Here is a 24,282-nt window from a genome sequence, read left to right as displayed (position 1 = left end):
TCTACACAAGCGTCTGGCAGATGTTCCAGACGTTCAGGCGTTTGGTCAGGCTTTAGTTAGAATCAAGCCTGTGTTCAAACCTGTTGCTCCACCATGGAGTTTAAATTTAGTTCTTAAAGTTCTACAAGGAGTTCCGTTTGAACCTCTGCATTCCATAGATATCAAGCTTTTATCTTGGAAAGTTCTGTTTTTGGTAGCTATCTCTTCGGCTCGTAGAGTTTCAGAGTTATCTGCCTTACAGTGTGATTCCACTTATCTGATCTTCCATGCAGATAAGGTAGTTTTGCGTACCAAACCTGGGTTTCTTCCTAAGGTGGTATCTAATAAGAATATCAATCAGGAGATTGTTGTTCCGTCACTGTGTCCTAATCCTTCTTCAACGAAGGAACGTCTATTACACAATCTTGATATGGTTCGTGCTTTAAAGTTTTATTTACAAGCTACTAAGGATTTTCGTCAAACATCTGCATTGTTTGTTGTCTACTCTGGACAGAGGAGAGGCCAAAAGGCTTCGGCATCTTCTCTTTCTTTTTGGCTGAGAAGCATAATCCGTTTTGCTTATGAGACTGCTGGCCAGCAGCCTCCTGAAAGAATTACAGCTCATTCCACTAGAGCGGTAGCTTCCACATGGGCTTTTAAAAATGAGGCCTCTGTTGAACAGATTTGTAAGGCGGCGACTTGGTCTTCGCTTCATACTTTTTCTAAATTCTACAAATTTGATACTTTTGCTTCCTCGGAGGCTATTTTTGGGAGAAAGGTCTTGCAGGCAGTGGTGCCTTGCGTTTAAGTTCCTGCCTTGTCCCTCCCTTCATCCGTATCCTAAAGCTTTGGTATTGGTATCCCACAAGTAATGGATGAACCCGTGGACTGGATACACCTTACAAGAGAAAGCAAAATTTATGCTTACCTGATAAATTTCTTTCTCTTGTGGTGTATCCAGTCCACGGCCCGCCCTGTCATTTTAAGGCAGGTGTTTTTTATTTTTAATCTACAGTCACCACTGCACCCTATAGTTTCTTATTTTTCTTGCTTGTCTTCGGTCGAATGACTGGGGGTGGCAGTTAGGGGAGGAGCTATATAGACAGCTCTGCTGTGGGTGTCCTCTTGCAACTTCCTGTTGGGAAGGAGAATATCCCACAAGTAATGGATGAACCCGTGGACTGGATACACCACAAGAGAAAGAAATTTATCAGGTAATCATAAATTTTGCTTTATGCAATATTCATATTTTATCTTTGTATTTACTGTAAATCTTTCATATTTGCTAATGGGAATGTGCTTTGTTGTTTGAGCGATGGGTGTTTTTAATTTTTTTTTTTTTTTCTCTCCATTGACTTCTATGGGGAATGCAAAAATGCGATGGACTTTGTGCGATCTTGTGTGCTAGTTTTTTTTTTCGCCCCACTTTTTTTTTCTCCATTGATTTCTATGGAAGAATACATGCACCCGCATGCGGAAAATTAAGTTATATTTTGCTCTAGCGGTAAACCGAATAGCGTGAAAAAACTATTATTTTTTAAACTTGTAATACAAACGCAACCCGACTAGTGCAAAAAGCTTAACACTAGTGGCCACTTGTAATCTAGCCCTTTGTGTGTAGGCTATAGTCAGAGGTATTGACAGAGAAACACCCTTTGGAGAATATAGGCAATTATGCATTTAAATGCCCATTACAGTATGATATTGTAAAAAGGCAGACAGATAGTAGATCTACCAAGTAGTTCATGGCAGATAACATTTGCATAAGTTGTGGGAGAGTATGAATTGGGCTTTTAAGGATATTTTAAGGATATGTTGTGTGAATGTTAGCAGATATTTCTTGAGGAGAGGTGCCATGTGAGTAGTGGCAGTGAGGGAACACTAGGAGTGGGAAGGGGAAAGGGATAACAGATGGCCTTTAGTGGTAGGATGTGAAAAAGGGAGGGGTCTGGCCAACCATTTTAAAAGTTTTTTTTTTTTTTTGGAGCTAATAGTTTGAACTATTCTCCAATCAGTGCTCTAGCTAAAAAATATATAATGTGCGAGTGCCGTATGGTTAGAGTGCTGATTGAAGAACAGTTCAAATCCTTAGCTCACAAAAAAATTACTTTTGAAGTGGGGCGGCCAGAGTGTGGGGTATTTGAATTTAAAGTGCCAGTTAACTTTTGTCAAATTTGTCACATAGAACACTGAAATCTGTATTCAATATTCATTTGACATTGAAGGAAACGCTTTTAAAAAGTAGATAAAAGCTTTATTTTTAATATAGTTATATCTAATCAAACCTGTCAATCAAGATGTCCAGCCAGCCCCCATAGCTTTGGCATTTAGCATTCTATCCCGCTCAAGTGTAGGAAGGTATGTCACTCCCCTTTTCTTCAGCGCGCTCATGCTGTTGGACCCAACACAGACTAGCCACACATGTGACACTGGTCTGACCTGTAAATCGCCATGCGCTCGGCATTGTGATTCACAGTTCAGCCTGTGTGAGAGATGTGAGTGTAAGCGGTAAGGCGAGTCTCATAAAACCCCTGACTCTAAACAATATATAATTTTATAATTTTATATTACTGTTATAATATGCAAATCATTAAAATAGGTTTTGTAAACAAATTAAAAACAAATCTAGTCTTTATAAATTAATTATTTAAAGGAGTGCTTGGTAATAAAACGATATCGTTACTCTGCTTTGCCTACATTAAATCTTTGGAAAGAGCTAATTTAGAGCGTATGCGCACTTCAGTTAGATAACATAAATTATGGTTAACTAATAATTTAATTTCCATGTGTATGGGAAGAGTCCACAGCTGCATTCCTTACTTGTGGGAAATACTGAACCTGGCCACCAGGAGGAGGCAAAGGCCCAAACACCTCCCCAACTTCCTAATAACCCCAGTCATTCTGCCAAGGGAACAAAGAACAATAGGAGAAATATCAGGGTGAAAAGGTGCCAGAAGAAAACATTTCAAATTTAGGGCCGCCCATCGGAGAACACGGGTGGGAGCTGTGGACTCTTCCCATACAGATGTAAATGAAATGATCAGGTAAGCATAATTTATGTTTCTTTCATGTAATTGTCAAGAGTCCATGAGCTAGTGACGTATGGGATATACAATCCTACCAGGAGGGGCAAAGTTTCCCAAACCTCAAAATGCCTATAAATACATCCCTCACCACACCCACAATTCAGTTTTACAAACTTTGCCTCCTATGGAAGTGTGAAGTAAGTTTGTGCTTATGATAAGCGCTCCTAAGCATTTTGAAGCCCAATTCCTCTCAGAGTACAGTGTTTGTCAAAGGTTTGGCGCTTTATGTATTAATATAAAGTTTTAAATGTATGTATTTCTCTTGCAAGGTGTATCCAGTCCACGGATTCATCCTTTACTTGTGGGATATTCTCATTCCCTACAGGAAGTGGCAAAGAGAGCACACAGCAAAGCTGTCCATATAGCTCCCCCTCTAGCTCCACCCCCCAGTCATTCTCTTTGCCGGCTCTAAGCACTAGGGTCTCTCTACGGGAGGGTAAAGTGAATGTGGTGTTAGATTGCAGAACAAGGACTGGGGTTTTACTCAAACCTGTTTGTGGTTCCCAAAAAAGAAGGAACTTTCAGACCAATCCTGGATCTCAAAATTCTAAACAAATTCCTCAGAGTCCCATCATTCAAGATGGAGACCATTCGGACAATCTTACCAATGATCCAGGAGGGTCAATATATGACTACCGTGGATCTAAAGGATGCGTATCTGCATATTCCTATCCACAAAGATCATCACCAGTTTCTCAGGTTCGCCTTTCTGGACAAGCATTATCAGTTTGTGGCTCTTCCTTTCGGGTTGGCCACTGCTCCCTGAATTTTCACAAATGTGCTAGGGTCCCTCCTGGCGGTTCTAAGACCGCGGGGCATAGCAGTGGCGCCTTATTTAGACGACATCTTAATTCAGGCGTCGACTTTCCAAAGAACCAAATCTCACATGGAGATCGTATTGGCCTTTCTGAGGTCTCACGGGTGGAAGGTGAACGTAAAAAAGAGTTCTCTCTCCCCCCTCACAAGAGTTCCATTCCTAGGAACTCTGATAGACTCGGTAGAAATGAAAATATTTCTGACGGAGGTCAGAAAGTTAAAACTGTTAACTACTTGCCGAGCTCTTCATTCCATTCCTCGGCCATCTGTAGCTCAGTGCATGGAGACAATCGGACTAATGTCTATGCAGACCTAGTGGACATGTCATCTATCCCACCATGGACATTGCCAATGCGGCAGGATCTTCTGATACAGGGTCCGTTCAAGCATCCAAATTTAGTTTCTCTACGTCTGACTGCTTGGAGATTGAACGCTTAATTCTATCAAAGCGTGGGTTCTCTCAGTCAGTTATAGATACTCTGATTCAGGCTAGAAAGCCTGTCACCAGGAAAATCTACCATAAGATATGGCGGAAATATCTTTGTTGGTGTGAATCCAAGGGTTACTCATGGAGTAAGATTAGGATTCCCAGGATATTGGCTTTTCTCCAAGAAGGATTGGAGAAAGGATTGTTAGCTAGTTCCTTAAAAGGGCAAATATCTGCTTTGTCTATCCTGTTACACAAGCGTCTGGCAGAGGTACCAGACGTTCAAGCGTTTGTTCAGGCTTTAGTCAGAATCAAGCCTGTCTATAAACCTGTGGCTCCACCATGGAGTTTGAATCTAGTTATTTCAGTTCTTCAAGGGGTTCCGTTTGAACCTTTACATTCCATAGACATTAAGTTGTTATCTTGGAAAGTTTTGTTTTTGATAGCTATCTCTTCTGCTAGAAGAGTTTCAGAATTATCTGCCTTACAGTGTGATTCACCTTACCTGGTGTTCCACGCAGATAAGGTAGTTTTACGTACCAAGCCTGGTTTTCTTCCTAAAGTTGTTTCTAACAAGAATATTAACCAGGAAATAGTTGTTCCTTCTCTGTGTCCTAATCCATCTTCGAAGAAGGAACGTCTATTACACAATCTTGATGTAGTTCATGCTTTAAAGTTCTATTTACAAGCAACTAAGGATTTCAGACAAACATCTTCCTTGTTTGTTATCTATTCTGGCAAGAGGAGAGGTCAGAAAGTGACTGCTACCTCTCTTTCCTTTTGGCTGAAAAGCATCATCCGTTTGGCCTATGAGACTGCTGGCCAGCAGCCTCCTGAAAGAATTACTGCTCATTCTACCAGAGCAGTGGCTTCCACATGGGCTTTAAAAAATGGGGCTTCTGTTGAACAGATTTGTAAGGCAGCGACTTGGTCTTCACTGCATACTTTTGCCAAATTTTACAAATTCGATACTTTTGCTTCTTCGGAGGCTATTTTTGGGAGAAAGGTTTTGCAAGCAGTGGTGCCTTCCGTTTGAGGTACCTGTCTTGTTCCCTCCCTTCATCCGTGTCCTAAAGCTTTGGTATTGGTATCCCACAAGTAAAGGATGAATCTGTGGACTGGATACACCTTGCAAGAGAAAACACAATTTATGCTTACCTGATAAATTACTTTCTCTTGCGGTGTATCCAGTCCACGGCCCGCCCTGGCATTTAAGTCAGGTAATTTTTTTTTGTTTAAACTACAGTCACCACTGCACCCTATGGTTTCTCCTTTTTCTTCCTAACCTTTGGTCGAATGACTGGGGGGTGGAGCTAGAGGGGGAGCTATATGGACAGCTTTGCTGTGTGCTCTCTTTGCCACTTCCTGTAGGGAATGAGAATATCCCACATGTAAAGGATGAATCCGTGGACTGGATACACCTTGCAAGAGAAATACATACATTTATAACTTTATATTAATACATAAAGCGCCAAACCTTTGACAAACACTGTACTCTGAGAGGAATTGGGCTTCAAAATGCTTAGGAGCGCTTATCATAAGCACAAACTTACTTCACACTTCCATAGGAGGCAAAGTTTGTAAAAAACTTCCTGTAGGGAATGAGAATTTCCCACAAGTAAAGGATGAATCCGTGGACTGGATACACCGCAAGAGAAAGTAATTTATCAGGTAAGCATAAATTCTGTTTTTACTTATATTTGAGTCAGGTCTATGTATAGTTCCTTTTGTAGACTGTCAGTTTCAGTTTGGGAAGCATGTTTAGGAAGTTATTTGTCTTACCTGGGGTATAGTCCTTTTTTTCAAATTGACTGTATTTTCTTTTGCGTGTAAAATTAGGCAAAATGCTGTTATTTATTGCGTCATTTTTGGTGCGAAGGTACGTCTTGTTCGTCATTTCCGGTGTCTTAGTTGACGCCAGGGTTTCCTTGCACGAGGTTGCGTCTGGTATGACGCGAGTTGCGTCATTTCCGGAAGTTGTTGGCGCCAAAAAAATTTCAACTTCCTTTTGCGTTGTGCGTCATGCTTGACGCCAAAAAATTTCGTTTATTTTACTCAGAGGGCCATGCTGTTTGCATTTTTTCCCATTCCTGAAACTGCCATATAAGGAAATTGTAAATTTTGCCTTAATGTTGTTTTTTCTTTTACATTTTGCAAAATGTCTCAATCTGATCCTGTCTCAGAAGCAACGGTTGGAACCCTGCTGCCTGATCACAGTTCTACCAAAGCTAAGTGTATCTGTTGTAAGTTAGCTGAGATTATATCTCCAGCTGTAATATGTAACAGTTGCCATGATAAGCTTTTGCATGCAGAAAATGTTTCCATAAGTACTAGTACAGTTTCTGTTCCTTCAACATCTAATGTACATGATATCCCTGTTGATATGAAAAATTATATTGCTGATACAATACAGAAGGCTTTGTGTCCATCTTCTAGTAAACGTAAAAGGTCTTTTAAAACGTCTCATAAATTTTATGACATTTCTAATGACTGACAACATACTGAAATACCCTCCTCTGATGAGGATCTCTCTGATTCAGAAGATCCTACCTCAGACATTGACACTGACAAATCTACTTATCTATTTAAGATTGAGTATATTAGTTCCTTATTAAAAGAAGTGTTGGTTACTTATGGATATTAAGGAGTCTAGTTCTCTTGATATCAAAACTAGTAAATGCTTAAATTCTGTTTATAAACCTCCTGTGGTTACTCCTGAGGTTTTTCGAGTTCCTGATGCTATCACTGATGTGATTGCTAAGGAATGGATTAAGCCTGATACTTCTTTCATTCCTTCTTCTAGGTTTAAAAAGTTGTACCCTTTGCCAGCGGCTAGATTAGAGTTTTGAGAAAAAGTCCCCAAAGTTGAAGGGGCTATTTCTACTCTTGCCAAACATACTACTATTCCTATGGAAGACAGTAGGTATTTTAAAGATCCTTTAGATAAGAAACTTGAATCTGATCTAAGGAAAGCTTATTTTTTTTTGGCTATCTTCTCAGGCCTGCCATTGCTATGGCTGATGTTGCGGCTGCATCAACCTTTTGGTTGGATAGCTTAGCGCAACAGGAAACAGATCCTGATTTGTCTAGCATTGTTTATTTGCTTCAACATGCTAATCATTTTCTCTGTGATGCTGTTTTTGACATCATCAAAATTGATGTTAAATCTATGTCTATTTTAGCTAGAAGAGCTTTATGGCTCAAATCTTGGAATGCTGACATGGTATCGAAGTCTAGATTACTATCTCTTTCTTTCTAAGGTAACAATTTATTTGGTTCTCAGTTGGTATCAATTATTTCAACTATCACTGGAGGGAAGGGAGTTTTTTTGCCTCAGGATAAAAGATCTAAGGGTAAATCTAAAGCATCTAATCATTTTCGTTTTTTTCTACAGAACAATGAACAGAAAACCAATCCTTCACCTAAAGACTTCAAGTTGGAATAAATCCAAGCCTTTTAAGAAACCAAAGCCAGCCCCCAAGTCTGCATGAGGGTGCAGCCCTCGATCCAGTTCAGCTTTTGGGGGGCAGATTGAAATTATTCTAAGACATTTGGTCAGATTCTGTTCAAAATCAGTGGATTCAGAGTATTGTCTCTCTTGTATCAAATAGGATTCAGAGTAAGACCTCCTGTGAGAAGATTCTTTCTCTCTCACGTTCCAGCAAATCTGGTGAAGGCTCAGGCTTTTCTGAATTGTGTTTCAGATCTAGAGCTTTTAGGGGTAATAATACCAGTTCCGTTTCAGGAACAGGGTCTGGGTTTTATTTGAATCTATTCATTGTCCCAAAGAAAGAAAATTCATTCAGGCCAGTTCTGGATCTGAAGTTTTTGAATCATTTTGTAATAGTCCCAACTTTCAAGATGGGGACTATTATGACTATTTTGCCTTTTGTTCAGCAAGGTCATTATATGTCCACGATAGACTTACAGGATGCATATCTTCACATTCCGATTCATCCAGACCACTATCGGTTTCTGAGATTCTCTTTTCTAGACAAGCATTACCAATTTGTCACTCTTCCATTTAGCCTAGCAACAGCTCCAAGGATATTTTCGAAGGTTCTCGGTGCCCTTCTATCTGTAATCAGAGGACAGGGTATTGTGGTGTTTCCTTATTTAGACAATATCTTGGTTCTAGCTCAGTCTTTACATTTAGCCGAATCTCACACAAATCAACTAGTGTTGTTTCTACAAAGACATGGTTGGAGGATCAATTTACCAAAGAGTTTCCTGATTTCTCAGACAAGGGTCACCTTTTTAGGTTTCCAGATAGATTCAGTGTCCATGACTCTGTCTTTAACAGACAAGAGATGAATGAAATTGGTTTCAGCTTGTCGAAACCTTCAGTCTCAATTATTCCTTTCAGTGGCTAATCTATGTGCATGGAAGTTTTAGGTTTCATGACTGCAGCATCGGACGCGATCCCCTTTGCTCGTTTTCTCATGAGACCTCTACAGCTTTGTATGCTGAATCAATGGTGCAGAGATTATACTCGGATATCACAATTGATTTACTTAAATCCCAACATTCAACTCTCTCTGACTTGGTGGTTAGACCATTATCGTTTAATTCAGGGGGCCTCTTTTGTTTGTCCTACCTGGACTGTGATCACAATAGATGCAAGTCTTTTAGAACTTCGTGCTATTTTCAGGGTTCTTCACGTTTGGCCTCTGTTAAAGAAAGAACCATTCATTTGTTTTCAGACAGACAATATCACAACTGTGGCATATGTCAATCATCAGGGTGGGACTCGCAGTCCCCTAGCTATGAAAGAAGTATCTCAGATACTTTCTTGGGCAGAATTCAGCTCTTGTCTAATTTCTGCGGTGCATATCCCAGGTGTAGACAATTGGGAAGCGGATTATCTCAGCCGTCAGACCTTACATCCGGGGGAGTGGTCTCTCCATCCAGATGTATTTTGTCAGATTGTACAGATGTGGGGTCTTCCAGAAATAGATCTGATGGCTACTCATCTAAACAAGAAACTTCCCAGGTACCTGTCCAGGTCTAGGGATCCTCAGGCGGAGATGGTGGATGCTTTAGCAGTTCCTTGGTTTTTGTTGATCCTGCATATATCTTTCTGCCTCTAGTTCTTCTTCCAAAAGTGATCTCCAAGATCATTATGTAACAATTGAATGTGTTTCTGATAGCACCAGCGTGGTGTCACAGGTTTTGGTTTGCGGATCTTGTTCGGATGTCCAGTTGCCAGCCTTGGCCACTTCCTCTAAAACCAAACCTTCTATCTCAAGGGCTGTTTTTCCATTACGATCTCAAATCGTTAAATTTGATGTTATGGAAATTGAACGCTTAGTTCTTAAACATAGAGGTTTCTCTGACTCAGTGATTAATACTATGCTACAGGCTGTTTCAAGAAAGATTTATTATGGAGTTTGGAAGACCTATATTTCATGGTGTTCTTCTCATAAATTCTCCTGGCATTCTTTTAGAATTCCTAGAATTTTACACTTTCTTCAGGATGGTTTAGATAAAGTATTGTCTGCAAGTACTTTGAAGGGACAAATCTCTGCTCTTTCTGTTTTATTTCATAGAAAGATTGCTAAGCTTCCTGATATTCGCTGTTTTGTTCAGGCTTTTGTTCGTATCAAGCCTGTTATTAAATCTATCTCTCCTCCTTGGAGTCTTAATTTGATTTTGAAGACTTTGCAGGCTCATCCTTTTAAGCCTATGCATGCTTTGGATATTACACTACTTTCTTGGAAAGTGTTGTTTCTTTTGGCTATCTCTTCAGCTAGAAGAGTTTCCGAATTGTCTGCTCTCTCTTGTGAGTCTCCTTTTCTGATTTTCCATCAGGATAAGGCTCTTTTGCGGACTTCGTTTACATTTCTTCCTAAGGTTGTGAAGTCTAACAACATTAGTAGGGAAATTGTTGTTCCTTCCTTGTGTCCTAATCCCAAGAATGCTCTTGAAAGATCTTTGCATTCTTTGAATGTTGTAAGAGCTTTGAAATATTATGTTGAAGCTACTAAAGATTTCAGGAAGACTTCTAGTCTATTTGTTGTCTTCTCTGGTTCTAGGAAAAGGCAGAAAGCTTCTGCCATTTCTTTGGCATCTTGGTTGAAGCTTTTGATTCATAAAGCTTATTTGGAGGCAGGACAGTTCCCACCTCAGAAGATCACAGCTCATTCTACTAGATCAGTCTCTTTTTACCATTTTTATGTATTTGCTTCTTCTGAAGCAGTCTTTGCTTCTTGCTTCAGGCAGCTGTTTCAGTTTGATTGTTCTGCTAATGTTTTAATTTTTTTTCTTTCTATTTATGAGAAAAACTTATTTCTCTTGTTAAGTGTATCCAGTCCACGGATCATCCATTACTTATGGGATATTCTCCTTCCCAACAGGAAGTTGCAAGAGGATCACCCACAGCAGAGCTGCTATATAGCTCCTCCCCTAACTGTCATATCCAGTCATTCTCTTGCAAGCCTCAACCAAGATGGAGGTCGTAAGAGGAGTGTGGTGTTTTATACTTAGTTTATTCTTCAATCAAAAATTTGTTATTTTTAAATGGTGCCGGAGTGTACTGTTTATCTCAGGCAGTATTTAGAAGAAGAATCTGCCTGCGTTTTCTATGATCTTAGCAGAAGTAACTAAGATCCATGGCTGTTCTCACATATTCTGAGGAGTGAGGTAACTTCAGAGAGGGAATGGCGTGCAGGTTTTCCTGCAATAAGGTATGTGCAGTTAATATTTTTCTAGGGATGGAATTTGCTAGAAAATGCTGCTGATACCGAACTAATGTAAGTAAAGCCTTAAATGCAGTGATAGCTACTGGTATCAGGCTTATTAATAGAGATGCATACTCTTATAAAAATGTAATATAAAACGTTTGCTGGCATGTTTAATCGTTTTTATATGTATTTGGTGATAAAACTTACTGGGGCCTAGTTTTTTTTCACATGGCTGGCTTGAATTTTGCCTAGTAACAGTTTCCTTAGGCTTTCCACTGTTGTAATATGAGTGGGAGGGGCCTTTTTTAGTGCTTTTCTGTGCAGCTAAAAATACTGACAGAGACATTCTGTTTCCCTCTGCATGATCCAGGACATCTCTGTAGGGCTCAAAAGGCTTCAAAGTCGTTTTTGAGGGAGGTAAAAAGCCACAGTAGAGCTGTGGCAGTTGTTGTGACTGTTTGAAAAAAAACAAAAAAAAAAACGTTTTTGTCTTTTATTATTCCATTTTGGGTATTAAGGGGTTAATCATCCATTTGCAAGTGGGTGCAATGCTCTGCTAACTTGTTACATACACTGTAAAAATTTCGTTAGTCTGCCTTTTTTCACTGTTATTTCAAATTTTGACAAAATTTGTGTTTCTTAAAGGTGCAGTAACGTTTTTTATATTGCTTGTAAACTTGTTTAAAGTGTTTTCCAAGCTTGCTAGTCTCATTGCTAGTCTGTATAAACATGTCTGACACAGAGGAACCTACTTGTTCATTATGTTTGAAAGCCATGGTGGAGCCCCATAGGAGAATGTGTACTAAATGTATTGATTTCACCTTAAACAGTAAAGATCAGTCTTTAACTATAAAAGAAATATCACAAGAAAAGATTCTGACGAGGGGGAAGTTATGCCGACTAACTCTCCCCACGTGTCAGACCCTTCGCCTCCCTCTCAGGGGATGCACGCTAATATGGCGCCAATTACATCAGGGACGCCCATAGCGATTACCTTGCAGGACATGGCTGCAATCATGAATAATAGCCTGTCAGAGGTATTATCCAGGTTGCCTGAATTAAGAGGCAAGCGCGATTGCTCTGGGGTTAGGAGAAATACAGAGCGCGCAGATGCTGTAAGGGCCATGTCTGATACTGCGTCACAATATGCAGATCATGAGGACGGAGAGCTTCAGTCTGTGGGTGACATCTCTGATTCGGGGAAACCTGATTCAGAGATTTCTAATTTTAAATTTAAGCTTGAGAACCTCCGTGTGTTGCTTGGGGAGGTATTAGCTGCTCTGAATGACTGTAACACAGTTGCAGTACCAGAGAAATTGTGTAGGCTGGATAAATACTATGCGGTACCGGTGTGTACTGATGTTTTTCCTATACCTAAAAGGCTTACAGAAATTATTAGCAAGGAGTGGGATAGACCGGGTGTGCCTTTTTCCCCACCTCCTATATTTAGAAAAATGTTTCCAATAGACGCCACTACACGGGACTTATGGCAGACGGTCCCTAAGGTGGAGGGAGCAGTTTCTACTTTAGCAAAGCGTACCACTATCCCGGTTGAGGACAATTGTGCTTTTTCAGATCCAATGGATAAAAAATTGGAGGGTTACCTTAAGAAAATGTTTATTCAACAAGGTTTTATTTTACAGCCCCTTGCATGCATTGCGCCTGTCACGGCCGCGGCGGCATTCTGGTTTGAGGCCCTGGAAGAGGCCATCCATACAGCTTCATTGACTGAAATTATTGACAAGCTTAGAACACTTAAGCTAGCTAACTCATTTGTTTCTGATGCCATTGTTCATTTGACTAAACTAACGGCTAAGAATTCCGTATTCGCCATCCAAGCGCGTAGGGCGCTATGGCTTAAATCCTGGTCAGCTGACGTGACTTATGGGATACCAATACCAAAGCTAAAGTACACGGATGATGGGAGGGACAAGGCAGGATTAAGCGGAAGGAACCACTGCCTGAAGAACCTTTCTCCCAAAAACAGCCTCCGAAGAAGCAAAAGTATCAAATTTGTAAAATTTGGAAAAAGTGTGAAGCGAAGGCCCTAGATTCCTAGAATATTGTCTTTTCTCCAAGAGGGCTTGGACAAAGGATTATCAGCTAGTTCCTTAAAGGGACAGATTTCTGCTCTGTCTATTCTTTTGCACAAGCGTCTGGCAGAGGTTCCAGACGTCCAGGCATTTTGCCAGGCTTTGGTTAGAATTAAGCCTGTGTTTAAACATGTTGCTCCCCGGTGGAGCTTAAACTTGGTTCTTAAAGTTCTTCAAGGAGTTCAGTTTGAACCCCTTCATTCCATTGATATTAAACTTTTATCTTGGAAAGTTCTGTTTTTGATGGCTATTTCCTCGGCTCGGAAAGTCTCTGAGCTATCTGCCTTACAATGTGATTCTCCTTATCTGATTTTTCATGCAGATAAGGTAGTCATGCGTACCAAACCTGGGTTTTTACCTAAGGTGGTTTCTAACAAGAATATCAATCAAGAGATTGTTGTTCCATCATTGTGTCCTAATCCTTCTTCAAAGAAGGAACGTCTTTTACATAATCTGGATGTAGTCCGTGCCTTGAAGTTTTACTTACAAGCTACTAAAGATTTTCGTCAAACATCTACCCTGTTTGTCGTTTACTCTGGACAGAGGAGAGGTCAAAAAGTTTCGGCAACCTCTCTTTCCTTTTGGCTTCGGAGCATAATACGCCTAGCCTATGAGACTGCTGGACAGCAGCCCCCTGAAAGGATTACAGCTCATTCCACTAGAGCTGTGGCTTCCACCTGGGCCTTTAAAAATGAGGCCTCTGTTGAACAGATTTGCAAGGCCGCGACTTGGTCTTCGCTTCACACTTTTTCCAAATTTTCCAAATTTGATACTTTTGCTTCTTCGGAGGCTGTTTTTGGGAGAAAGGTTCTTCAGGCAGTGGTTCCTTCCGCTTAATCCTGCCTTGTCCCTCCCATCATCCGTGTACTTTAGCTTTGGTATTGGTATCCCATAAGTAATGGATGATCCGTGGACTGGATACACTTAACAAGAGAAAACATAATTTATGCTTACCTGATAAATTTATTTCTCTTGTAGTGTATCCAGTCCACGGCCCGCCCTGTCCTTTTTAAGGCAGGTCTAAATTTTAATTAAACTACAGTCACCACTGCACCCTATGGTTTCTCTTTTCTCTGTTTTCGGTCGAATGACTGGATATGACAGTTAGGGGAGGAGCTATATAGCAGCTCTGCTGTGGGTGATCCTCTTGCAACTTCCTGTTGGGAAGGAGAATATCCCATAAGTAATGGATGATCCGTGGACTGGATACACTACAAGAGAAATAAATTTATCAGGTAAGCATAAATTATGTTTTTTGTGGATTTATTTTTTTCAGCGAAAAATGGCTGTTTTTATTTTATCCCTCCCTTTCTAGTGACTCTTCTGTGGACTTCCACATCTTGGGTATTTCTATCCCATACGTTACTAGCTCATGGACTCTTGGTAATTACATGAAAGAAAACATAATTTATGTAAGAGCTTACCTGATAAAATTAATTTCTTTCATATAGGCAAGAGTCCATGAGACCCACCCTGTTTCTGGTAGTTATGATTTTTTGTATAAAAGCACAATTATATTTCCAGTTGCTCTTTTTTGTATGCCTTTTTACTCCTTATTTTATCACCCCACTACTTGGCTATTTGTTAAACTGAATTATGGGTGTGGTGAGCGGTGTATTTATAGGCATTTTGAGGTTTGGGAAACTTTGCCCCTCCTGGTAGGATTGTATATCCCATACGTCACTAGCCCATGGACTCTTGCCAATATCAAAGAAATGAATTTATCAGATAAGTTCTTACATAAATTATGTTTTTCCATCTTAATATGGGAAGAGTCCACAGCTGCATTCCTTACTTGTGGGAAACATATACCCAAGCTCTAGCGTACACGGAATACTAACGGGAGGGAAAAAAAGAGAGGCGGACCCTAATCTGAGGGCACCACAACCTGCAAAACCTTTCTCCCGAAGGCTACTTCAGCAGAAGCAAAAACATAAAAACTTGTAAAATTTTGGAAAAAGTATGTAAGGAGAACCAGATAGCCGCTCTACAAATCTGATCCATAGAGGCCTCATTTTTGAAGGCCCAAGAGGAAACCACTGCTCTTGTAGAATGAGCCGTAATCCTCAGAGGAGGCTTATGTCCCGCTGTTTCTATGCTAAACGGATGACACTCCTTAGACAAAAAGATAAGGAAGTTCGACAAAGAATGATTAGGACATAAGAAAGGAACCACAATCTCTTGATTGATGCTGCGATTGACACAACCTTAGGAAGAAAACCTAACTTGGTTCGTAGAACAGCCTTATCGGCATGAAAAGCCAGATGAGGGACGCATTGCAAGGCGGCAATCACAGATACTCTGTGCGCAGAAGCAATAGCCAGTAGAAAAGGAACCTTCCAAGACAACAATTTAATGTCTACTTCATGCATAGGCTCTAACGGAGCCCGTTACAAAACCTTAAGGACATGATTTAAACTCCATGGAGGAGCCTTAGATCTAAACACAGGTCTGATCCCAGCAGAGCCTTAACAAATGGCTGCACATCTGGAAGCTCTGCAAACCTCTTGTGCAGTAACACAGACAGGGCTGAAAACTGTCCCTTCAGGGGACTTGTAGAAAAGCCCTTCTCCAGTTTATCCTGGAGAACAGAATAAGTAGGTCCTCCACACCTTATGATAGATGCGACGAGCAACCAATTTACGAGCTTGAATGAGAGTATAAATAACTCTCTCAGAAATCCCTCTCTTGGCTAGGACTAAGCGTTCAATCTCCAAGCAGTCAGCCTCAGAGAATTTTGACATTGATGAACAAAGAGACCTTGGTCAGCAAATCCCTGCGACAAGGTAACTTCCACAGAGGAGATGATGACATCCCCACTAGATCCGGAAACCATATCCTTTGCGTCCAAGACGGAGCAGTCAGTATCACTGACGCCTGTTTGACTCGAGCCACTACACTAAGAAGTAGTGGTATTGGTCGGAAAGGATAAATTAGATTGAACCTCCAAGGCACAGCTAATGCATCTGTTAGCTCTGCCTGAGGATCCCTGTACCTCGACCCATATCTGGGTAGCTTGGTATTGAGACATTATAAGATCTTCCTCTTGCAAATCTCTGCAAACACTCGGGATGGAGAGACCATTCTCCCGGATGAAAGGATTGTCTGCTGAGGAATCCGCTTCCCAGTTGTCCACACCCGGAATGTGGATCGCTGACAGCGAACAAATGCGGGTCTCCCCCACACCAGAATCCGAGATACTTCTCTCATAACTAGGGAGCTTCTCGTTCCCCTCTGATGGTTGATATAAGCCACTGAGGATATATTGTTTGATTGGAATCTGATTAACTGGGATGAACCCAGCAGAGGCCAAGACTTCAGAGCATTGTATATTGCCCGAAGATCCAAAATGAGATCAGGAGGGAGCTTTACCTCCTGAGACCAGATACCCTGTGCCTTCCTGGCACCCCAAACGGCTCCCCAACCTGACAGACTCGCAACCGTAGTCACAATCACCCAGGATGGTCTTGAGACAGACGTCCCTCAGGACAAGTGATCCAGACAATACCACCAAGAGAGCAGTTCTCCCGATCTGTTGAGACAGATCCGAATGATCACCATTCCACTAGTTCAGCATGCAACAGTCTGAGGTGAAACCTGGCAAAGGAAATGATGTCCAAGCTGGACAACATGAGACCAATCGCCTCCATACACCAAGCCACAGATGGCCTTAAGGAGATCTGGAGGGCAAGACATGTTGAAGCTAGCTTGCAACGTCTCTGGTCTGTTAGAAATATTCTCATGTCTATGGAGACTCTTATAGTACCCAATATTTCTACCATGGTACTTGATACAAGAGATCTCTCTAGATTATCTGCCATCCATGGGATCGAAGAACACAGAGGAGATATTCCGAATGGTCCACTCTTAGAAAAATTTATTTAGCTAGTCCAAATGGAAGGGCAATAAACTGGAAGTGCTGGTCCAGGAATGCAAACCTTAGGAACTGGAAGTGGTCCTTGAGGATTGGTACGAGAAAGGAGCATCCTTCAGATCTATCGTGGTCATGAACTACCCCTCTCAAACGAGGGGAAGAATGGACCTTATTGTCTCCATCTTAAACGAGGGGACATTTAAAAACCTGCTTAAGCACTTTACGTCCAGAATCGGGCGGAAATTTCCCTACACGATCCAGAAGAGTTCCGGGGACCAGCCCATTCATGCCGACGTAGACTTGGCGGTCTTCTTGCTCTGCATGGATTTATTCCAGGACTGAGCCGGCTTCAAAGAGCTCTTGGTTTGCTCTGGCTTAGCGGAGGACTGCTGATATGAACTTTATCCGAACCAAAAAAAACAAAAATCGTTCCTTAGATTAGTTCATATACTCTTGCGTTAGGACGGCACCCTTGCCCCCTGTGACCGTGGAGATAATTGAGTCCAGACCTGGACCAGACAAAATCATTCCCTTTAAGGGAGGGAAGAAGTCTGCAGACCATGACTTCAGCCAAAGCCCGACGGGCCTGGATAGAAAAAGCTGAAGCCATAGCATTCAAGCGAATAAACTGCCTAATAGCAGCACAGATAAAAGAATTAACAACCCTCAAGGCCGTAAATCTTTTCTGAGTAACGTCGAGGGGATCCTCCACCCCAATCAAATCCTATAAGGAGTCACACCAGAAGGTAGTTTCTCCAGTAACCGCGGAAACAGCCGCCACCGGTTGAAACAAATCTCACGTATGTGAGAGAGCACACACACTAGTTATATATAGTACAGACAGTAGTTATACAGTGAGAGAGCACACACACAAATCTTATTTTATTCAAAAAAACAGCACCCTTATACCCCAATGGCTGGCTATGACCCAGTACAGAGATGTATGACTCGTCTTATAGACACCCGTTCAGGAAAAAGAGAATGAATCACATGGTGCACAATGCAGGACTGTCCCTGCTATGAGAAAGCGCGCCAAGCTTGTAAGCTGCATGGCTCTCAAAGTGAAAGTGAAACCTGTATATTCCATAACAGCCTATGAGCCCATAACATCTCACACATAAAAGCAGTATAAAATCAAATAAACATATAAGATTATTCCCCCCTGTTCAATAATCCCCCTAAGGAGATATTAACCCTTGATTCTATACAGATAAAAGGAGTCACACTGTGACCCTGTCTTCTTGCGTTATCATACATATATAAAATATGAAATTATCTTACCAGAATCTACGCCGTGGAACAGGAACACGGCCCTTCAAATGTGACAGATAGTAACATCGCTTCTGACATGGACTTGAGTGAAGTAAGCAGGCAGCGACACTCATCAACGCTGATTGCTTATGGAGCTGTTAATATGAGTCGGGATGGTTTCGCAGAAAGACTCTCCCTGCATCTCCGGACTCTAACTTTCATCCATGCTCTCACTGAGAGGCTGACAGGACTACTTAAAACTCCAGTCCCATCTCGAAGAGTACTACCCTCCATAAGAGACTACTCCGAAATCTTCTAACACTTCTCTACCAACCTCCTGTGACGAAAGTCAAAGAATGACGGGTTATGAGGAAGTGGGGGATGTGTTTGGGCCTTTGGCTGGGGTGTCTTTTCCTCCTCCTGGTGGCCAGGTTCAGTATTTCCCACAAGTAAGGAATGCAGCTGTGGACTCTTCCCATATTAAGATGGAAATGGCTCTGTGTGGAGTTCAGCAGCTTGCCTCTGCAATAACTATGGTGCGACCAAATCAAAGTAGATAAAGCTTGAGCTGGAAGATGCGGATTAAACGAAGGGGCAGTCAGAAAAGGAGCCTTAATAATAAATTCTATATAATATATTATTTATCATTTATAATAATCATAGATTGAAAGTTTGGCACTTGCTATGCTACACATAAATGTACGAAGCAGCGAAAGCTGCTCCGGAGCCTTTGCGAGGCAGGTTCGCATATGCGAGCCTGCTTCCCGCAATGTAAGAAGCAGCGGTCATTAGACCGCTGCTTCCTACACCCTACGCCACCTCTTAGGTGGCGAAGCAAAATCACAGAGAGCACGCTCGCTCTCGGTGATTGACAGCCCCTTCAGTCGCGTGATTGGTCGTGTGATTGAAGGGGCGGGCATTACACACTCCGATGAGTGTGTAATGATACATACGGGCAAGCGGATCAATAGATCTGCTGCCCGTGTGTAGCGAAGGCGGGCGGACAGCTTCGCGAGTTAAGAAGCTGTCCGCCCGCCATTTAGTACATGGCGCCCATAGTTTGGATAGGACATATTTTGTTTTTAATGTTTACTGTCCCTTAAAGTTAAAGCGCTTCTTCATTACAACTGATAAATGAAGTTCATCTAAAATATTGCCAAGTTTCCAGATCTAAGGTTCCTGATCTGTTTACAAAGGGGGAAAGTTTACCATAACTTTAATAGGTAATTGGGTATAAGTACTAATTTGTGTTTTCTTTCCGCATCCCCAGGTTGAGGCGTTGGCGGCAGGACTTCTAGCTCTTGGTCTGAAGAAAGGAGACCGTCTAGGAATGTGGGGACCCAGCAGCTATGAGTGGGTCATTACCCAGTTTGCTACAGCACAGGCTGGAATCATCTTGGTAAGACTAAGTGCAGAGGGTATTTATAGGAGTGTCTGGGAGGGATGTAGTGAGAAGTGATGCTTAAAGTGACACTAAACCCAATTTCTCTTACATGGTGTATCCAGTCCACGGATTCATCCTTACTTGTGGGATATTCTCAATCCCTACAGGAAGTGGCAAAGAGAGCACACAGCAGAGCTGTCCATATAGCTCCCCTCAGGCTCCGCCCCCCCCAGTCATTCTCTTTGCCGCTCTAACAAGTAGCATCTCCACGGGAGGGTAAAGAGTATGTGGTGTTAGATTTGTAGTTTTTATTTCTTCAATCAAGAGTTTGTTATTTTAAAATAGTGCCGGTTTGTACTATTTACTCTGAGGCAGAAAGTGATGAAGATTTCTGCTGAGAGGAAAAAGATTTTAGCATGTTGTAACTAAAATCCATTGCTGTTCCCACACAGGACTGTTGAGTACCGGAGAACTTCAGTTGGGGGGAACAGTTTGCAGGCTTAACTGCTTAAGGTATGCTCAGTCACTTTTTTTCTAACAAGACTTGGTAATGCTAGAAGACTGACAGAAATCCCCATGTGGGAAGGTAAGCCATATTCTGAGACTCAGTATAGAAGGATGGCTTAGTTAAAAGGCTTAAACACTGGTGGACACTGTTATGGGCTAAGTCGATTATTTTATTACTATAATCTCATGTTTGCAAAAGTGTTTTTTATGTTTGGAACACTTTTTGGGGTTTTAATACGCCTGGCATATTTTTAGACACCTAATTAGGCTTAGGAAGGCCCCACAACTCCGGAGTGAAGAGGGAGGGGGCCTCATTTTCGCGCCTCAGTTGCGCAGTTCTTTTGCAAGACAGCTTCATGCAGCTTCACGTGTAGAGTCCAGAGATTGCAGGAGGACTCCAGGGAGGCTTATTTTCGCCCAAAAGTAATCCCCAAGGAAGGTAGGGCCACAGCAGAGACTGTGGCATCATGCTGTAGTGTGTTAAACCGGTAGCCAGCTTCAATTTGCTCCGGTTTGGGCAATAAGGGGTTAATTGTCCTGAAACTTTGTGTGCAATCATTTCAAAGCATTAGGATCAGGTGGTGAAAATTTCATAAAGATTGGATGTTTTTTTGAGATTTGGTAAAAAAGTGTGCGCTTTTTATTATTTAAAGGCACAGTAAAGTTTTTTCAAAAAGTGTCTTTTACTGTTTTTTACTGTATTTGAGTGCTGTCAAACATGTCTGAGCCTTCAGATAGACCCTGTTCTATGTGTTTAAAAGCCATGGCGGTACCCCCATTGCATTTGTGTTTAAAGTGCGCTAAGGTATCTAAACATTTTAAAGACCATGCAGTGACACTTAAAAATGTAGCCCAAGATGATTCTTTAACGGAAGGTAACGAGGACAGTCCTCCTTCCTCTCCCCATGTGTCGACACCAGTTACGCCCGCGCAAGCGATGCCTAGTACCTCTAGCGCATTGGCCCCTATTACCTTACAACAATTAGCAGCAGTCATGGATAATTCCCTTGCAGCATTTTTATCCAAACTGCCAGTTTTTCCAAAGAAGCGTGATAGCTCAGTTTTAAGAACAGAGGATGAGCAATCAGAAGCTTTGGATGATTTATCTGTAGTACCCTCACAACACTCTGAAGTAGCAGTGAGGGACGGTCTGTCCGAGGGAGAAATTTCTGACACAGGAAAAGTTTCTCAGCGGGCAGAGTCAGATTCCTTAGCGTTTAAATTTAAGCTGGAACACCTCCGCGTCCTGCTTAAGGAGGTTTTAGCTACGCTGGATGTTTGTGACCCCATGGTGGTCCCAGAAAAATTGTGTAAAATGGACAGGTTTTTAGAGGTCCCTGTATACACTGATGCGTTTCCGATCCCGAAGAGGGTGGCGGATATTGTGACTAGGGAGTGGGAGAGACCAGGTGTACCTTTTGTTCCCCCCCTATCTTTAAGAAAATGTTCCCCATAAATGACCCCAGGCGGGACGCGTGGCAGACGGTCCCTAAGGTAGAGGGAGCAGTTTCAACACTTGCTAAGCGTACAACTATCCCAATAGAAGACAGTTGTGCTTTCAAAGATCCTATGGATAAAAAATTGGAAGGTTTACTGAAACAAATGTTTGTTCAGCAAGGTTTCCTTCTTCAGCCAATTGCCTGCATTATTCCTGTAACTAATGCAGCGGCTTTTTGGTTTGAGGCGCTGGAGGAGTCTCTCCAGAGGGAGACTTCATATGACGAAGTCATGGATAGAATTCATGCTCTAAAGCTGGCTAATTCTTTTATCACTGATGCCGCTTTCCAATTAGCTAAGTTAGGGCGAAAAATTCAGGTTTTGCCATTATGGCGCGAAGAGCGCTTTGGCTCAAATCTTGGTCGGCTGACGTGTCGTCCTAGACAAAGTTACTAAACATTCCTTTCAAGGGGAAGACCCTTTTTGGTCCCGAGTTGAAAGAAATTATCGCGGATATCACTGGGGGAAAGGGCCATGCCCTCCCGCAGGATAGACCGTTTAAGGCCAAAAACAAGGCTAATTTTCGCTCCTTTCGCAACTTCAGGAGCGTACCTGCTTCAACCTCTGCTGCCGCAAAGCAGGAGGGTAACGCTTCACAGCCCAAAGCAACCTGGAAACCCTTGCAGGGCTGGAACAAGGGTAAACAGGCCAAGAAGCCTGCGCCTGCTACCAAGACAGCATGAAGGGGTAGCCCCCAATCCGGGACCGGATCTAGTAGGGGGCAGACTTTCTCTCTTTGCTCAGGCTTGGGCAAGAGATGTTCCAGATCCCTGGGCGTTAGAAATTGTTGCTCAGGGGTATCTTCTAGAATTCAAGGACTCTCCCCCAAGGGGAAGGTTCCACATTTCTCGTTTGTCTTCAGACCAGACAAAGAAACAGGCGTTCTTACACTGTGTAGAAGATCTTCTAAAGATGGGAGTGATACACCCAGTTCCAACTGCAGAACAAGGACTGGGATTTTACTCAAACCTGTTTGTAGTTCCCAAAAAGGAAGGAACTTTCAGGCCAATCCTGGATCTAAAGATTCTAAACAAATTCCTCAGAGTTCCATCTTTCAAAATGGAAACCATTCGGACTATCTTACCGATGATCCAGGAAGGTCAATATATGACTACCGTGGATCTACCTACATATTCCTATCCACAAAGATCATCATCAGTTCCTAAGGTTCGCCTTTCTGGACATGCATTACCAGTTTGTGGCCCTTCCTTTCGGGTTGGCCACCGCTCCCAAAATTTTCACAAAGGTGCTAGGGTCCCTTCTAGCGGTACGAAGGGGGGTAGTTATCAACGTGTCAACTTTCCTGCCTTCGCCGGCCCAATACTCCCGCCTAAGCTCGCCTCACATCGCCGCCGCGGACCTGAAAAAATTCTCCTAAGTTATCAAGTAAAGCTGTCAAAAAGCCGCGCACCAAGTATGGGGCGATGAGCAGCGGACTGTGAGAGTTATCACTCATCCGATCTCGCTGCTCTTCGGCTGTTTGACAGCTTTCTTGCTAGCCTGTCACTAAGCACCCACACTAAACTACACTGTTCTACCCCCTATACCGGCGCCCCCGGAGCCCCCCGCAACTAAATAAAGTTACTAACCCCTAAACCGCCGCTCCTAGACCCCGCCGCAAGTCTTATAAATGTATTAACCCCTAAACCGCCGCTCCCGGACACCGCTGCCACCTACATTATACCTAGTAACCCCTATCCTGCCCCCCCTATACAGTCGCCCTTGCGGTGGGCTCCGGGAGTAGCTTGCGGTGGGCTCCGGGAGCGGCGGTTTAGGGGGTAATAACTTTATTTAGTTGCGGGGGGGCAGATTAGAGGTGTTTAGACTCGGGGTACATGTTAGGGTGTTAGGTGTAGACAGCTCCCATAGGAATGAATGGGATGTCTGGCAGCAGCGAACTTGTACTTTCGCTATGGTCAGACTCCCATTGATTCCTATGGGATCCGCCGCCTCCAGGGTGGCGGTTTGAAAACCAGGTACGCTGGGCCGTAAAAGTGCCGAGTGTACCTGCTAGTTTTTTGATAACTAGCAGAAGTAGTCAGATTGTGCCGTACTTGTGTGCGGAACATCTGGAGTGACGTAAGAATCGATCTGTGTCGGACTGAGTCCGGCGGATCGAAGTTTACGTCACAAAATTCTACTTTTGCCGTTCTCTAGCCTTTGATAACTAAGGCGAATCAGCCTCGCCACAATTACGCTACGGAATTCCAGCGTATTTGAGGTTGACGGCTTGATAACTACCCCCCTAAGACCGCGGGGCATTGCAGTAGCACCTTACCTAGACGACATCTTAATACAGGCGTCGTCTTTTCACAGAGCCAAGGCTCATACGGACATTGTTCTGGCCTTTCTAAGGTCTCACGGGTGGAAGGTAAACGTAGAAAAGAGTTCTCTGTCCCCGCTCACAAGGGTTCCCTTCCTGGGAACACTAATAGACTCGGTAGAAATGAAAATATTTCTGACAGAGGACAGGAAGTCAAAGCTTTTAACTACTTGCCGAGTTCTTCATTCCATTCCTCTGCCTTCTGTGGCTCAGTGCATGGAGATAATCGGATTAATGGTTGCGGCAATGGACGTAGTCCCTTTTGCCCGAATTCATCTAAGACCACTGCAACTGTGCATGCTCAAACAGTGGAATGGGGATTATGCAGATTTGTCTCCTCAAATACAAATGGACCAGAAAAC

General features: G+C 42.5%; 1 protein-coding gene across 1 annotated transcript in view; it reads left to right on the top strand.

Annotated features, from left to right (window-relative positions):
* ACSF2 (acyl-CoA synthetase family member 2) overlaps positions 1 to 24,282 on the top strand; it is a 363,626-nt gene that overhangs the window by 109,912 nt on the left and 229,432 nt on the right. Inside the window, exon 3 of the mRNA XM_053708837.1 lies at positions 19,480 to 19,608. Coding sequence (XP_053564812.1) covers positions 19,480 to 19,608 — 129 coding nt within the window. The remainder of the gene's footprint in view (positions 1 to 19,479; positions 19,609 to 24,282) is intronic.

The sequence above is a fragment of the Bombina bombina genome, chromosome 1 (assembly GCF_027579735.1).
Source record: "Bombina bombina isolate aBomBom1 chromosome 1, aBomBom1.pri, whole genome shotgun sequence".
NCBI lineage: Eukaryota > Metazoa > Chordata > Amphibia > Anura > Bombinatoridae > Bombina > Bombina bombina.
This window is presented reverse-complemented; position numbering and strand designations above follow the sequence as displayed.